This window comes from Solanum lycopersicum, chromosome 8 (genome assembly GCF_036512215.1).
Source record: "Solanum lycopersicum chromosome 8, SLM_r2.1".
In the NCBI taxonomy this organism is placed as follows: Eukaryota; Viridiplantae; Streptophyta; class Magnoliopsida; order Solanales; family Solanaceae; genus Solanum; species Solanum lycopersicum.
In genome coordinates this window covers 7,796,707-7,814,506 of record NC_090807.1, presented here as the reverse complement: position 1 = coordinate 7,814,506, position 17,800 = coordinate 7,796,707, and the positions used below count along the sequence as shown (strand labels likewise).

The window sequence follows — 17,800 nt, the reverse complement described above, 5'->3', positions numbered from 1 at the left end:
AATCTCATAATCATAATGAGCAGCAATGGATAAGAGAATTCTAATAGACTTAAGCATGACTACTGGCGAAAAAGTTTCCTCATAGTCGATCCCTTCTTTCTGAGTAAACCCTTTTGCAACAAGTCTAGCTTTGTAAGTTTGCACTTGTCCATCTACTCCTCTCTTTTTCTTATATATCCACTTGCATCCAATAGGTTTGACTCCATCTACAGGTGGTTCTACAAGATCCCAGACTTTGTTAGAGTACATACACTCCATTTCTGATTTCATAGCAACAATCCATTTTTCTGCATCTTTATCTTGTAGTGCTTCGTCGTAATTCACAGGTTCGGTATTCGACTCTTCAGGGATTCTGTCAAAAGACTCTCCCAAGAGTGCATACCGAAGTGGTTTTCTTATCACTCTCCCACTACGACGAGACACTACAGTTGCAGGGGCAGGTTCAGAGAGATTTGCATTATTATGATCTTGTGGTGGAACCACATCATTTTTAGGATCTTGAGTTTCCATGTTATCTTCAGTATCTTGCGGTGCAGAGATATGAACAACTTCTTCCTCTAATGCAATCTGCTCATTATTACTCCCACTACCTTCATGCAATGAATTTTCAAGATCTTGTACTTGCAGAATTTTATGTTTGTTAACATCTCTCCCACTATTATAATGCAATGGTATGTTAACTCTAACATGTGGGGTTTGAATTTGGTTTTCATTATTTTTAGTAGATTGATTTGTTTTCTCTTTGCTCAATTCCTGTAAAACTAGTTTACTTCTAGGAATATGGTTTGTTAAAAAATCCGTTTCCAGAAACTTGGCATTGGTAGACACAATGACCTTCTTTTCTTTAGGATTATAAAACATACCACCTTTCGTTCCTTTAGGGTATCCAATAAAAACACATACTTCTGTTTTAGGTTCCAATTTTTCTGCCTTCCCTTTTAATACATGTGTTGGACATCCCCAAACCCGAATATGTCTCAAACTAGGTTTGTGCCCAGTCCACAGTTCAATGGGTGTCAAAGGAACAGATTTAGAAGGAACTAAGTTCAGAATGTAATTTGCAGTTTCTATGGCATATCCCCAAAACGAATGCGGCAAATCAGAGTAACTCATCATTGATCTAACTATTTCTAAAAGAGTTCTATTTCTTCTTTCTGCTACACTATTTTGTTGTGGCGTTCTAGGTGCAGACATTTGAGATGTAATTCCTTGTTCTGATAAGTAACTAATAAAATCATTAGAGAGGTATTCGCCACCACGATCAGATCGCAATGACTTGATATATATTCCATATCGTTTCTCTGTTTCAGCCTTAAACTCTTTGAATTTATCAAAGCATTCAGACTTACGACGCAACAAATATATATATATATATATATCCATATTTTGAGTAGTCATCAATGAAGGTCACGAAGTACTCATACCCACCTCTTGCTTGAATGTTCATTGGGCCACACAAATCAGAATGAATTAACTCTAGTTTATCATTGACTCTATTTCCTTTTGAGGGAAAAGGTCTCTTAGTCATTTTTCCTTCTAAACAAGATTCACATGTTGGTAGTGTCTCCACTTTTGATGAACCTAAAGGTCCATCTCGAACCAACCTTGAAATCCTATCTAGATTTATATGACATAGACGCAAGTGCCATAGATAAGTCTCATTAAAATCAGAAGAACGTTTTCTTTTACTTTAAAGGTTAACATTATTCAATTCTACGATTTGTTGCAGTTCTGGAGAGACATTAATAATAAAAAGACCATCAATCAATGTACCAGCAGAGACAAGATGTTTATTATAACTTATAACACAACCGTTATCAGAAAAACTAACATCATAACCATCTCTCAAAACTTTAGAAACTGAAATCAAATTTCTTCTAACAGCAGGTGCATATAGAACGTCTTTTAAAATTAAAACTCTACCACTATTAAACGAAAAAGTAATATTTCCTAATGCTAAAACTGGAGCTGCAGAGCCATCTGCTTGAAAAATGCTAACTTCACCTCTAATCAGCTTGTGCGTTTCTAGAAACCCCTGCATAGTAGTGCAGATATGATCAGTGGCTCCTAAATCTACACACCATGAAGTGGTAGAAACAACCGCTAAAAATGTTTCAACGACAAGTGAAAGTGAGTTACCTGGTTTGTTTTTCTTCTTGGCTAAGAAATCTGGACAATGTGCCTTCCAATGACCTGACATCTTGCAATGAAAACACTTACCCTTAGACTTTTTCACTCCCCCAGTTGGAGGTGCAGTTGCCTTAGCTTTGTGAGCCTTTTTCTTCTGTTGTCCACCTTGCGGTTTAGAAGTAGAACCTTTCTCAACATTAAGTGCCATTGATGGTGCATGTTTTTTGACAAGGGTTTCTGTCGCCTGTAGCTCATTCAACAATTGTGCCAAAGATAAACTCATCTTATTCATATTATAATTTAGGCAAAATTGTTGAAAACTATCAGGCAGAGACGCAATATCATCTCAACTTGGGAGTCATTGTCAATTTCAGCCCCCAAAACCTCTAGTTCATTCAGAAGACCTATCATCTTCAGAACATGGTCTCTTACAGGAGTGCCTTCAACCATCTTAGTGTTCATGAGAGTTCTCATGGCAGTCTGCTTAGCTGATCGACCCTGGTCTCCAAACATTTGTTTGAGATTCTCCAGAATTTCAAAAGCAGACAACATAGCTTGATGTTGATGTTGCAAAACATTTGACATTGAAGCCATAATGTAACATCACGCCATCTCATCAGCTTTGCGCCATTTCTGATAAGCTAACTTATCCTCATCATTTGGTTTCAATGGACATTCCTCATGAAGCACAAACTTATATTCTTCAGCAGTTAACACAATGTCAAGATTTCTCCTCCAGTCAACATAGTTAGAACCCTCTAGTTTGTTTTGACCCAAAATAGTACTAATGGGATTAAAAGGAGACATGTTGAATCTGAGATTGAAGAAATAGTTACAATAGATCAATAACATAGTCATATAACATTGAATATTTACATTCAAACTCATGATATACATATACATTCATGCATCTTAAATAGCCAATTGTTGGGATTGGAGAACTATTCATACAATGTACATATATAATGACCGATTATTCACTCCATAAACTTATACAGACCTAACTCAGTTGGAGAGTCTACTGTTACTTTAAGTCAAGTGAAAATCCTCTAGTTGCATTGATCCAATCATATATTACTCAGTTTAGGAGAGTTAATACAAATTATCAAACTAGCGATTAAATACGTAATGACTTGTATTAAATTCATCCGATGGGGAGGAAGGTGTAAGACAACACATAAACTTAATACTTCATTACTATTTAATCTTGGTAATTATTTTTTTTTAAAAAAAAACTCATCACTATTTTATTTTCTTGGTAAAATTTTATACCAACAAATTTCTAGAAAGAAACTATGCAAACAACAAAAATTCAGCTTATCATATTTTCAAAACTGTTACAGTAAATCCTTTTTTTTTTTAAGTTACTGTTTCAATTTTTTTTTTTCAAAAGTGGTTCAAATTCTTCCAAGAAACATGGGTCATTAATTTGCACATTAATGAGTCAAAATAATTTTATAAAAAAAAATCACAAGTGGTAAGTCTTTTTACGAAGAAAAAGATTACACCCAAACACATGTGATTACAAACAACCAGCAGCTACCACGATAAAAAAATTGAAAGTTTTTCTGACAATTTATATCCAATCACGTGAGGCCAAAAAATTAATTTACACCCAAATCTTCCGTAATTTTTTTTAATATATCAGGAAAAAAAACAGCCACATAGTATGAATATAAAATTGTACACAATTGCTGCCACAAGACAACACAGAAAATTGACCGATGCAGCTATCAAATTTCTCTTAAAATTATCCATCCAAGGAACACCGTGCATGACAATATGAAAATATTAACAAATCTTACAAATCAATTTTCATAAGTAACTATTACCGTATGCATTTAACAGAAAACAAATCAAATCAATTTTTTTTCTGTCCTTTTCGTGATAAAACAAAATTTACAATCACGAATCATACATATAATTTCACATATGCATATTTTAGGTTATGTATAAAGATGCAAGTATGGCTCTTGATGCCAATTGTTAGAAAATAGCATACACAGCGGAAGCATTCCAGAATCATACATCTTGCATGAATATAAATAACAATCACAAATAGTTATCACATACAAAGTATGCTGAAAATTAACTTAAAATTACCTCTTGAAGCGTGTGCAGATATCTTGAAGTAAACCCAACTCCAGTTCTATAGTCTTCTACAATGATCCCAATCAACAATTAAACTCACTCAATACTTGGGTGGGCAAGTATGGTATAGAATACTCTCTTAAATCTAGGTTAGAAAAATCCCTATTTATAGAGATGTCTTCCTAGTCCAAAGAGGAGAGTAAAAGCCAATTCTTTTTCTTTTAGGAGAACTTGAAAACACACGTTTTCCTCCAAAGAAAAAGAAGGCTACTTTTCCATTTTCTACTAGAAAATAGAATTCTGAGTTCTAGTTAAATTGGGCACTGGAGGGACCACATAATTTATTACTGAGGCTTCCTATTATGGAAATAATTCTAAATAATTAATTTAAATTATTCTTACCATAATAAATTACAAATCATTCCACTAAAAATTCATAATTGAACTCCTCTATTTATTTCGAAATTCACCACTAAACACTTATTTGATTCCCCATGTTAAGATTACCAATACTAATCAATAAATTAAATTACTGACGAATTTAATTCAATGATTAACTTCTTTTAGAGCAATACTTAAATTATTTCATGTGCCAGATTCATAAATCTACCGGCTGGGTTTACACATGAAAACTTACAAGCTTCTCATAAAAGGTGTATCATCAATCTCTATACTGAGACATGGATTCCATCAACTAACTAATTATTTCACCAATATATATTATTATCATCCAATTACCAGACATATTGACCCATCTCAGAATCTTACCTCTTAATAAACCAAAATGATAATTAATATATACAGATCATAATCGTTATATCAAGATTAAGAATATAAGTACATTTAATAGTTTAGAGAATATATTTTTATCAGTCAGTCTAAAACAACTATCTCTGCTTGGTCCCGTTCAATACATACCAAATGCACTAGCACGAGAAGTTAAAACTATGCCATTCTCATAATCAAGATAAATTACATTTAATCTCGTGCTACAATCTTTCTGATGATTTTGTCCAAATTTCCATCTATGATTGTGAACTATAAATTTTAACTTATAAGAACTGATGATTTAATCTTCTGTGTATAAGCTTAAACTCTATACACCAAATCATCTACTATATAAGTTAAGGACACATATATGATAATTGATCTATTTAATGTAACACTTTATTGAATTGAATAAATGAATAAACAATTGTTCAATATTAATACTATATCAAAACGCATGGTTAATAGTATATCCTAACAAAAGTGTTACAAAAAAAGCTCATTCTTTTTGGGCATAATACATGTATTGGACCCTAAATTTGATTTTAAATTTTTATTTTGATCTCCAACTTTCATAATGCACAAAGAAACACATTAATTATTCAACTTTTAAATATATAAACACATAATTCTACATGACAAAATAGACATAGGACACTACGTAGGACAAAAAATTAAATGTAGGACATGTGTGTCTATAGTTCAACTTTATACAAGTTTAAGTGTCTATTTGTGCACATTCAAAGTTGAAACATATAAATGTGATTAAAAACTAAGTTAGAGAATATATTTATGTATTATGTCTTCTTTTTAAAATAAATTAAAAAAAAATAGAATTACTTTTTTTTTTGAAACGAAAGAAGTAACATATTTTATATCTATCTATCTATCTATCTATCTATCTATCTATCTATCTATCTATATATATATATATATATATATATATATATATATATATATATATATATACATACGCGCGGGTGGACGGTGGTTGTCGTGTTTGGGGTGATGGCACCGTACAGGGAGAGGACTTTTAGGCTCCGCTGGTATAAAGGGGTGGGGTAAGTTGGAAGATTCTTTTTAAAATGTCTATTTTTAACTTTAAAAAAAAATTCTTACTTTATAAGACATTTTAATATTAAATTTTGTACTAAAAATTCCGAGATGTCATTATTTACTTCGTCAACTTGTTATGTCATCAAGAATATATTTTACGCACTTTATTTTTTAGTTTATTATCAAAAATGTTTAAATAGTTCAAATTTAAAAAGATAAAAGTGTTTCATAAATACAAATATTAATTTAAATATATAAGTGAATTATGCTGACAACTTTAAGGGTTCATGAATGATTTAAGTCTTACGTTTTCAAATTCAAATTTAACTATTGATACTTAAATTATGCACTTTTAGATTGTCAAGTTGAATGAGTACTATTCAAACTTATATTAATTGTAGCCACAATTTATAACATCTCATAAAAACGTGGGAAGCCTACATCATATGAGCCGTCAAATTAACGATGTATAATTTTAAATGAACGTTCTTCCCTATTTCTTAGATACTTCCTAATCTATTTGTACTAAAAATACATAAAATTAATTGATTTATAAGTCCTTTTGACAATGGTGCTGGAATATTGCGTCCACACACCGGGTTTGACTGGTCTTTTTAATTAATTAATTTATAAGTCTTGTTGGCATAATTAGTCATTTAAAAAAAAAATGAAGATGTTATTTAACCAGGTAGGCAAATATTTAAAACCAGAGGTAGGCAAATATTTAAAACCAGCTCATGAGAGTGATGATATTGATTGGTTATCAATAGATGAGACTATAATCGAGTTAAAATCTTGAATGGTTACTCAACTAAAAAAAATAACGGAAAGAAATTATTAGTTAAGTGACTTTTTGAACTTTTAGTTGAGTGATCTGAGATATATAACAACTCGATTATACTCTATAGAGCTAGCTCCTTACAAATAAAATCACCTTTTATTTGTTTTTCAATTTATTTGGAGTCCATTTTGAAGTCTTGATTAAATTTGGATTAATCATCACATGACCCACTGCCAAATGACGCTCTCAACATATTTTTTTATACCAAAACTCGAACAATGACATCTGATTAAAAATTAAGCAATCTTATAACCATAATCCATGTCGGTACAAATAGAACCACTTTATTAACAGCAATGCCAACTCTAACAATCAGAGATACTGTGTAAAGAAAACTAGAAGAACCATTTCACTTCTTTTGGCATGAGTCAGTTATGATAATAATGAATCATATTTAAGGTGCAAATATTGTATATAAGGCAATAGTTTTCACATGTCTGTTTGGATCAGTATTTAAGTTTATTAAAATAAAATAAAACCAAATAAAATTTGTCTTTGTCAATTTTGGCTTGATTATTCATTATACATAAAATATATATAAAAAAAATGATCCTCTTAAGGGGGTCAACATTTCATTAAAAAAATACTTGCTGTGACTGATATATATTAGAAATTAATTTCCGATTCTGAACTTGTTCTGAATAAAGCTTCAAAAATTTTATTTTTTATTTTTGGCCTAGACAAGAAAGAGATATGATTTTTCTAATTCAATGAACTATCATATACATGAAATAAACAATAAAAAATGTGTTGAGTTTGACCTTTTTCGCTTTCATAAATAAATTTTAATGAAAATATGTATAAAATATTTTAAGATTTAAATTATTCACTCGTATATTATTGAGATATAATATTAAAAAAATATCTATATAATTTGTCAGTTTGACTTTTTCTTTGTTTTTTTTAAACAAAATCAAAATAAAATAAAATATTACCTATTTTAAAAAATTTAAAACCAAATTATTCAATTTGGCTCTACTTTTTTGGTTTTGATAAATTTTTATCCAAACAGTAAATAACGATAATAGTAACAGTGTGTTTCCCTTAAATATAGGGTAAGATTGTTATGTATTTAATGTTGAAGAATTTTGTTACCATATAATAGGATTATTTGATTTACCCCAAGCAAATATTGTTCCTTTTTTCTTTTTTCCTATTAGGATTGTATTAATTCAGGATATGATTTGTTATTGGGTAGACCCCAGATATGATGTGGTCAGGGATTTTTCTTTTTATTTTGACAAATACACTATTATGAATTTTTGAATTTTAGAAAACACAACTAACTTACTGCATATATATATTTGATAAATAATACTCATTATTTATATTAAAAATAAAAATAGAATTCTAAGTGAAAATTATTTGAGTTGTGTTTGAAGTGTATAGCTCTGCCCCTTAATATAATTCCTATATAAACATTCCATTAGGTAGCAAATTAGATTGCCAGAAAAACAATATGGGGAACGTTAAGTTTTTGTTGTTCGTGTTTTTTCTAATACTAATAATGGCGAATGGTTGTTGGGAGGAAGAGAGAAGTGCTCTCTTGGATCTTCAAGCAAGTATAATAAGTTCAAATAGTGAATTGTTGGTCGATTGGGCTGGATATAATAATTCTAATGGTTTTACAGATTGTTGTTTCTGGAAAAGGGTAAAATGCAGCTTAGAAACAGGTCGAGTGATCAAACTCAATCTCAAAACAAAATTTGGTAGAGGGGATGGTTGGAGATTTAATGCCTCTCTCTTTCTTCCATTCAAGTCACTGCAAGTTCTGGTATTGTCTTCCCGAAATATTATAGGGTGGACAAAAAATGAAGGTATATATGGAGTATTATGACTTGTGAAAACTGATGAAACAAATTACTACTAACATGTTAATTTCTTTGTTATCCAATCCAGGTTTCAGTAAACTAAGGCAGCTGCCTAACCTGAAAGAAGTGGATTTGCAATATAATTCCATCCATCCTCAAGTTTTACTATCATCTTTGTGTTCGATTTCATCTCTCGAGGTTCTAAAACTTGGTGTAGATGTTGATACCTCTTTCAGCATACCAACGCCATATAATAGCACTAGTATATCCTCCAACATAAACTCTTTAACTGTGGCCATTATAGTTTGCAATATATATAATACTTATAGTATAGTTGTTGTAATTTTTGGATGAAGGCATGAAGAGTAAGAAATGTGGAGGAGGACTAAGCAATTTAAGAGAACTTTGGTTTGAAGGTTAAGGAATTGATGACATAAATATCCTTTCTGCATTGGGTAAGGTGTCCTTTCCACAAGAGAAATTCAGAAAAATCAATTCACACTAATTCCAAGTACAATTTACTTTTCATAAATCAAATGCAGGCAGACTGAGGAATTTACAGAAACTCAATTTGAATTTTAATAACTTCAATTCCACCATCTTTTCATCGCTCAAGATTTTTCCGTCTCTCAAGCATCTCAATCTCGCTGCCAATGAAATAAATGGAAATATCGAAATGAATGGTTTGTTACACTCTCTTCCCATAAAAGTCTTACCCGCTAACCATATTTTGCTCCACTAAGATGCATCTAAATAAATGGAAATATCAAAATGAATGGTTTGTGTCCTTACTATTTGCATGTGCAGATATAATTGCTTTGAGCAACTTGAAACATCTGGATCTCAGGGCAAACAATATAGAGAGCTTTGTGACTACCAAAGGTACACGATGCTCTAATGAAAATGCAAATTTGATCAGATAATGAAATGTGAACTAGGATTACACATCTTTACTAACTCATGTAATAAGATTGATTTATTCATTCTTATGTAAAAACATATATGATTTATTTAACAGGTATCAAAAGAATGAGTTATTTGCGAAATTTACAATTCGAAAGTCTTAACTCCAACTCGAGCAGAGTCATACAATCCCTAAAATCATTCTCATTTCTTAAATCACTTTCTTATGAAGATAGTGATCTCACTGCTCCCACCATAATTTATGGTAAGCTCAAAATTGAATTTTATCTAACTTACTTCTATTCCACTTTTTCTTTTGAAATATGAAAAATCCTTTTATTTTTTTATTTTATCGTATAAGCATTAAGAAATCTGAGCACGGTGGAGTACCTATACTTGAAGGGATCTTCTGTAAATGACAACTTTCTCCCAAACATTGGACAAATGACTTCTCTTAAAGTGTTGAGTATGCCTTCTGGTGAAAATAATGGCACCCTCCCTAATCAAGGTACCCTATTTTTCTCTCTTTTTGTCCTAGTGCCTGCATTCTCGTAAATATAGGGTGTGTTTGGCAGGGAAAAAAATTGTACTAGAAAAAACAAGTTTCTTAAAAATGAGAAAAATAAATTTACATATTACATTCCATATAAAATACAATCATATCGGAATCCTCCAAGATGGCTTATCTTCACCTTACCCCCTATTCCACTACCCCACTCCTCACCTCCCATAGACTCTGGATGCTCAATTTTATATCTATTCGAAAGTTAATTTGATTAATTTTTCAAGGTAAATTAGATATATTAATTTGATATTTTAAACAAAAAATTTAGATATCCAAAAATTATACAAAGAGGATTGTAAATTGCAATTTTTCGCATATCAACATAATATAAAAATACATCATTTAATCAAAGTTTTTATGGTTTAACTATAAAAAAAAAAAAGGAAACTATAACAAATAAAGTGGAAGGGGAGTACAAAAACTATATTTTGTTTAAGCACCAAACACACACAAAAAAAAAAGTAACAAAACTCACCTACATTCCTAGAAAACATTTTCGTTTCTGTCAAAATACACTTCCACACACAATAAAATAGTATAATACGGTTTGGCTTTTTTATTTTTATTTTTAGCTAAATGTCTCTGAACCTTTTTTATAACAAATATATATAGGTTGGTGTGAACTCAAACACATTGAAGAAGTGGATTTTTTAGACAATAATTTTGAGGGAACACTGCCTTCGTGTCTTGGAAACTTGACATCACTTCGATGGTTGTGTTTGGCCATGAATTACTTTAGAGGAAATATAGTGTCACATTCTATTTGGAGGAGACTTACATCACTTGAGTACCTTGATATTTCACATAACCAATTTGAAGTTCCTCTGTCATTCAGCCAATTTTCCAACTATACGAAATTGATCTACTTGGATGTTGGTTATAGTACAATAATTCCAGATACCGAGTTCCAAAATTGGATCCCGAATTTCCAGTTGGAGTTTTTTGGTATATATGGATATATAAAGCTTCAAAAGTTGCCTTCTTTCCTTCACTATCAATATGACTTGAGGATTCTTGTTATAGATGAAAATCAATTGCAAGGAAAGTTCCAGACATGGTTATTAGAAAATAACACCAGACTTGCAGGGTTTTATAGTAGAGATAATGCTTTCGACGGACCATTCAAGTTGCCATCGATTGTTCACCTCTATCTAGAGACGATTGATGTTTCTAATAACAAACTAAACGGGCATATTCCAGCAAATATGAGTTTAGCCTTTCCGAAGCTTAGTTTTTTGAACATGTCACAAAATTATCTTGAAGGTCCTATACCTTCCATGTTTTGTGGCACTCATTTAGAATTCCTAGACCTATCTGTTAATAAGTTGTCCGGAGAAGTTCCTGTTGATCTGACAATTGGTTCTCCCCAATTGTTGTACCTTCGGTTGTCAAACAACAAGCTGAAAGGACATATGTTTTTGGAGGTCAAGTCACATGTATTGTCCTTTTTGTATTTGAATGGCAATAACTTTGAAGGACCACTGCCTGAGAACATTTTTCTCAGATCCCTTATTGTACTTGACGCTAGCAGGAATAGTTTCACTGGGGAGATTCCGAGATGGATTACAGATAATAAAAGATTGTTACAGCTTGATTTGTCCAATAATCATCTCCAAGGTTTGATTCCAGTTGAGATTTGCAATTTGAAGTTTCTTAATGTCTTAGCTATATCCGAAAACAGGCTTTCAGGATTTATACCTTCTTGTGTGAGTTCTTTACCTCTCAAACACATCCATTTGGAGAAAAATCAATTGGGTGGTGAATTGGGACATGTACTTTTCAACTTCTCTTCACTGATAACTTTGGACCTTCGCCGCAACAATTTTGCAGGAAATATCTCACACGCCATAGGCTCACTTACTAATCTCAACTACCTTCTCCTTAGCCATAACCAATTGGAAGGGCAGATTCCAACTCAGATATGTATGCTGAACGACTTATCTATCATAGATTTATCTTTCAATATGCTTTATGGTCCTCTCCCTCCTTGTTTGGGTTACTTAACACGGACCAAAAAGGATGCAGAGATAAGTTGGACTTATTATCCTGCGACTTCCACGCGTTCATGGTTAAGTTTTGAGATCTGGATGCGTTCGAAAAGGCATTATCACGATAGTCATGGACTTCCAAGTGACTTGTTTTTGATGGATGTGGAAACTCAGGTCCAGTTTTCAACAAAAAGAAACTCATACACTTACAAGGGAAGCATTCTTAAATATATGTCGGGTATTGATCTCTCAAGTAATAGATTGACAGGTGAAATTCCTGTTGAGTTAGGGAACATGAGCAATATACATGCATTGAATCTATCGCACAACCATCTCAACGGAAGAATACCAAATACCTTCTCCAACCTACAGGAAATTGAGAGCTTAGACCTTTCCTGCAACAGATTGAATGGGAGCATTCCTGTTGGTCTACTTGAGCTGAATTCTTTGGCAGTATTCAGTGTTGCATACAACAACTTATCTGGTGCAGTGCCTGATTTTAAAGGTCAATTTGGAACTTTTGACAAAAGCAGCTACGAGGGAAATCCTTTTCTTTGCGGTTATCCATTAGATAACAAGTGTGGGATATTGAGTCCTAAATTGTCAAAGATTAATAGAGATGAGGAGGAATCATCAGAATTGGAGTGTTTTTACATTGGGTTAGTTGTGTCATATGGAGCGATCTTGTTGGGATTAGCTGCAGCGCTCTGCTTGAATAATCATTGGAGAAGAGCATGGTTTAGGATGATAGAGGCATTGATGTTTTATTGTTACTATTTTGTGTTGGACAACATTGTTACACCCATCAAGAGTAGAAGGTTGATTAATTAGGTAGTTCTTTTAAAAATATTGTTGCATGTCTATCACTATATATTATTATGTTGTCATTCTATTTTATAAATATTTTTTTGTATGAATTAAAATGTTCCATTTTCATACATGTGTGTTGGAGTTGTTACAGCTAATTGGGCTTCAAAAAAGAACTTTTCTTGATCAGGAGAAATTTAAAGATTATTATGCAGAAGAAATGACCTCGATTAAACTGGTGCTCTATCCTGCAATATTTGGATGATAAGTGCATAATTAAACACTCATGAAGAGGAAGAGAAGATGTAAAAAAAAAAAATCTATATATCCATACAATTTGTTCTGGTAAAATTTGCATCTCATTAAATCATTATTAAAATCAATGACAATTGTTTTCTTTCTTCATTTTGATTTTCTTGTATTATAGTATAATAACATTGTTCATATACATTTTGTAGGCATATTTCCTATAAATACTTGGTGCTTGCAACAAATTTTAAAGGGACGAGAAATAAATTGCAATCACAAATAAAATATGAAGAAATATAATTTTGCTGGTAATATTATGTTTATCCCTTGATCCGTCTATGTGATTCGCACGTAGTTAATGGAGGTCATATCTTGATTTCTTTATGAATATTCCATTAAAGTGCAAAATATTTGAGATGTCTTTTTAAAAAAACATAATATATTTATATATAGACATAAAATAGGGTTTAGAGTTAGAGTATTAGTCTCCAAGAATTCTAATACTTATATGTGAAGTCACAACTAAAATTGAACAGATCTTGTAGTATCTCACAAATTTTCAATGTTGTCATCACTGGCTCTAATATTACTTTCTTTATTTTAATTTATGTGACACAAATAAAATTTAGACAATCAGTCAAATTTAATATGTTTTTTAATAAATATTTTAAGTTGTTATTTTTGGGTGCTTTATAGGTACTTTTTATTTCATTTTCAAATAATATGTCACTCCTTCGCTGTTTTAATTTATGCGGCACAAATGGAATTAGGTGTGGCAACAAATTTTTTTTACATGATTTTTATATATTTTGATTCTTTTAGTTACTATTATTTATGTTACCTTTTACGTAATTTGTAAATAGTATATGTTATTTCATTTGTTCAAATTTATATGACACATGTAGAATTTTATTTGTTATTATAATTTATACAACTTTGTATATAATTTCAAATATATAATAAAATATTTTAAGTTGTTATTAAAATTTTTATGCTGCTTTTTATGTAACTTTCAGATATATAATATAATATTTGAAGTTGTTAATTATGAAGATTTATAAGAGTTTTAACTTAATTTTTAAACATACAATATATTTTAAAAAGTATGAAAAATAAATTATAAACTAATGAGGGATATATTGCAATTCATATTAAAACTATGGATTTATGTAAGTATACTAAATTAAAAACGAAGATCACCAAATTTTGTGAGGCGGACCCTCTTTGTAGAATGATAATGTATACATAATGTGTGTGTGTATATATATATATATATATATATATATATAAAGAAAAGCCTAGGCTCGCCTATGTGGCGCAACCACAAATAAGAATTTTCTTTTATATTTATTTATTTTTAAAACTAGCCTTCCTCTTTTCTGTAAAGATGTGATTTTTATGAAAAGTAGCGGTTTGAATGAAGAATTGTGACTTTTATAAAAAATTGTGACTTTTAGAAAAAGTTGTGACTTTAAAAAAAATTTGCGACTTTAATGAAGAGATGCGACTTTATGAAAACTTGCGACTTTAACTAAAAGTTGTGAACTTTCCTAAGGGTTGCAACTTTTCCAAGTAGTTGTAACCTTTCTAATACAGCACAATAAATATTTATTCACACTACCCTTTGTTGTATATAAATAGAGGAGTTCTCTCTCATTTTAAAACAACAAAAATTTTGATCTACTTCTTCTACTTCCACAAAATTAATTTTTCGTATGCTTTGCTCCTGTTGAATGACTTAATGTCATCAGTGTTTTTTCTATCAATAAGTTGGTGGATAAAATGTTTCCATCCTGAGAGGATGTAGTTCTTTGAACCTCTTGAATTAGAGGGAAATAACTTACTTAAGGGGGACATTGTGCATTCATTATACTCGATCTGTTCTTTCAATTTTATTTTATTTTAACATTTCATGATTTTTATTTACACTTATAAATTTATGCATATGATATTAATTGTTGTTTTTGAGTACATAATTAAACTCTGTTATTTATGTTTCTGCAATGTTTTTGTCTCCGGTTATATTGAACATATAAACGTATAGTATGTTTGTTCATTGTACATAAAACAGTTATTGTACTTGGTTCCAAAAATTCATGTTTTTGATATTATATATGAAATTCTATAACTTAAAAGTACTATGTATAATCTTACCATGTTGTTGACACTTAAATTTTGACCTCCCCGATGAATTAACTAGCTAATTCCTTAATCTAAACGATTTTGAAATAATTGATTTTATAAGGTTTAAAGTGTTCTCTAAATTAGTCTTTTTATTAACTTTTAGTTAATATATACGATTTACGTAGTTATATATACAATTGATATGCTTTAGATTTATTCGAAAGTCGACTCAAAAAGATTTTACTTTGTTTAAATATTTCACTAATTAGTTTAGTTATACAATAGTTTTATTTCTTGGATAAGTTATTTTATAGTTACATCAATTATTTTATTTCGTTAAAATTGAGAAGCTTGTTTAGTTAATTTATTTCATCGAGTTACCAATTTAATCCATTGGGGCAAATATTTTGGGCCTCTTCTATTTTTACTTTTCGATAGCCCATTCCGCATTCAATTCTTCCCAAATTCCTTACCAAAATCCCGACCGAATTCATTTTTCCACGTCCATTTCCTCTTGACCAATTTTCTTATACCTGACCCGCCCAACTAAAGGAAGCGTAGAAGCGCCAAGGGAAATAAACAATAGCCCCAGACGGCATGAAGACGACACCAGCAATTCTCTTCCATAACGTTTCAAACGACTCCAAACGACGCTCCTTTCCGTCGAAATACACGGAAAAGCAGCCAAGGACAAGCAATACGCTGCAAATCTGTTTTCCCTCCTCTTTTTTTCTCTCTCTCTCATCCCAACAGTCCTTTTCCGCGATTTTAGCTGCTGCCCAGTACTTACCGCTGCGGAGAGCTTCCTTGGCTCGTGTGGATGGGCGCCACATCGAGCACAAGGACGTTGTAATCAATCCAAGCCATTCGTTTTCCCTCATCTGATTTCGTGGGAATTTGTTTGAAAATTCGTACAATGATCCAGCTGGTTTTGATCCTGAAGGTTTTGAAATCATTTTGATTTGAAAAATCTCGACTTTGCCCTTTTCCTGCCCCTCTGTTGAAAACCCTAATCTTCTATTATCTATTCTCTTGTTATTCACTACTAGAAGAGGGACCGATTTTAGAGAAATTTAGAGAGTTTTTACTGACTTTTTTTTTGAGAAATTTTGGGATTTAGAATTTTTAAAGTTTTTTCTGAGGGAGAGAAGCAGTAAAAAAAGGGAGGATTCTTGAGAGAGGATTTTCGGATTATAGATTTAGGAATTATTTTAGTTGGAGTTTTTTTTCGAAGAGAAAACAGAGAGATTCTCTCATGGGAGGGAAATTTTTGATAGAACATTCTGGCGTGAGAAAAGTTGAAAGAAAAAACAAAAAAGATACGTGCAAAACAAAAGTTCTTGACGATATTTGGTTCCGTCTTGGCTTTGGCTTAATCTTGTTCATACAAGTCTTTGGAGTCGTTTCTTTTGGTGTAGAAGTTGGTAGTCTTCCACGCTCGTCTGTTCCATTCGCTGCCCGCAACAAGGTAAACACCTCATAGCCCCTCCCCCCATTTTGAATGCATCTAGTTGGTCGACACATTTTGTTAAGGATCCCACATGGGTTCGTGTGGTAGTTTCATATCTAAGTCTGTTCTTCCATGTTCTTAGAGTTGAAATCTGTGATTATGTTTGTCTCGAGCTTAGCTCGATATTTGTTAACTGTCATGATTTTGTTCTATCTCCATTGTCGAAATATTTTTCTCATTTTGACTATATGTCCTCAAGTTTCGAACGAGCTATTTCATTATGTCCTTTAGCATATTTTTGAGTATAGACCAGAAATTTCAATTTGTTTCATGGCTGTTTATTTTCTTAGTATCATTTTATGGTACGAAATTCTTGGATCCGTTCGATACTCGGTGATTACATGTTTCTTCAACTCGTCCAAATTCATTGTTTAATGTAGTTGGTTCTGTATTTCTCTACTCATATAATGTCAGGCTGCTGAGATAGTTTGTTTGTTGTTAAATATTGTTATCTGTTCAAATTTAAGTCCTAAAAAATAAATCAAACATGTTTGTTCCTATGATTCAATTTATCTATTTATGGAATATCTTTGTGACATAACTGTTATCATGACTTGCTTAAAGCGGTTGTGTACCTTTTCCTGTTGCCCAACTTTCGGTTGAATATCATTTTACTGTTGTGATTAGTGGCATAGTCCAAAACCTCGAATTCATCTTTTGAAAGCGGCTTCAATGTTCTTAAATTTTTGTTCCTAAGTTAAATCTAAGAGTTAAATACAACAGTTTAATTATCGTGCTCTTTTATTTGTGTTTGTTCGGCATAACAATCGATTATATTCAGACTCGTTCTTGTGTTTACTCTATCTCCTTTGTTCTTTTCTTTTATATTCTTTTCAAAGTTCATTGGGATAGTTTCATGCATAGTCCTGTTAGATTCACCTGTTTCAGTTTACATTTACAATTTGAGTCGGTGAAATTTGAGTAGTTTCTTTTTTTATTTGTTCACTCTTAGTTTTG

General features: G+C 31.5%; 1 protein-coding gene and 1 long non-coding RNA gene across 6 annotated transcripts; both read left to right on the top strand.

Moving 5' to 3' along the window:
• The first annotated feature begins 8,145 nt into the window (after window positions 1-8,145).
• LOC101255316 (cuscuta receptor 1-like) lies at window positions 8,146-13,091 on the top strand. 5 transcript variants are annotated; one of them, XM_026032538.2, is made up of 8 exons: window positions 8,146-8,703; window positions 8,786-8,959; window positions 9,054-9,152; window positions 9,240-9,380; window positions 9,505-9,579; window positions 9,716-9,865; window positions 9,962-10,108; window positions 10,778-13,091. In XM_026032538.2, the coding sequence occupies exons 4-8, from the start codon at window positions 9,374-9,376 to the stop codon at window positions 12,982-12,984; spliced, it is 2,586 nt and encodes an 861-aa protein (XP_025888323.1). In that variant the 5' UTR covers window positions 8,146-8,703; window positions 8,786-8,959; window positions 9,054-9,152; window positions 9,240-9,373; the 3' UTR covers window positions 12,985-13,091. The 5 variants fall into 5 exon arrangements, with proteins under 5 accessions (XP_025888323.1, XP_069143830.1, XP_069143828.1 ...); XM_069287729.1 differs by having other exon boundaries at window positions 9,032-9,152; XM_069287727.1 differs by having other exon boundaries at window positions 9,054-9,380.
• A 72-nt stretch (window positions 13,092-13,163) lies between these two features.
• LOC138337629 (uncharacterized) lies at window positions 13,164-13,518 on the top strand. The gene is made up of 2 exons (XR_011210992.1): window positions 13,164-13,305; window positions 13,419-13,518. It is a non-coding gene; the product is annotated as an uncharacterized lncRNA (long non-coding RNA).
• Window positions 13,519-17,800: the final 4,282 nt, after the last annotated feature.

Coding starts and splice junctions, on each gene's coding strand:
- LOC101255316 (XM_019215435.3), top strand. CDS start 9,441: ATGCATCTAAATAAATGGAAATATCAAAATGAATGGTTTGTGTCCTTA. Junction 9,580..9,715: donor GAGCTTTGTGACTACCAAAG/GTACACGATGCT, acceptor TTTATTTAACAG/GTATCAAAAGAATGAGTTAT. Junction 10,109..10,777: donor TGGCACCCTCCCTAATCAAG/GTACCCTATTTT, acceptor AAATATATATAG/GTTGGTGTGAACTCAAACAC.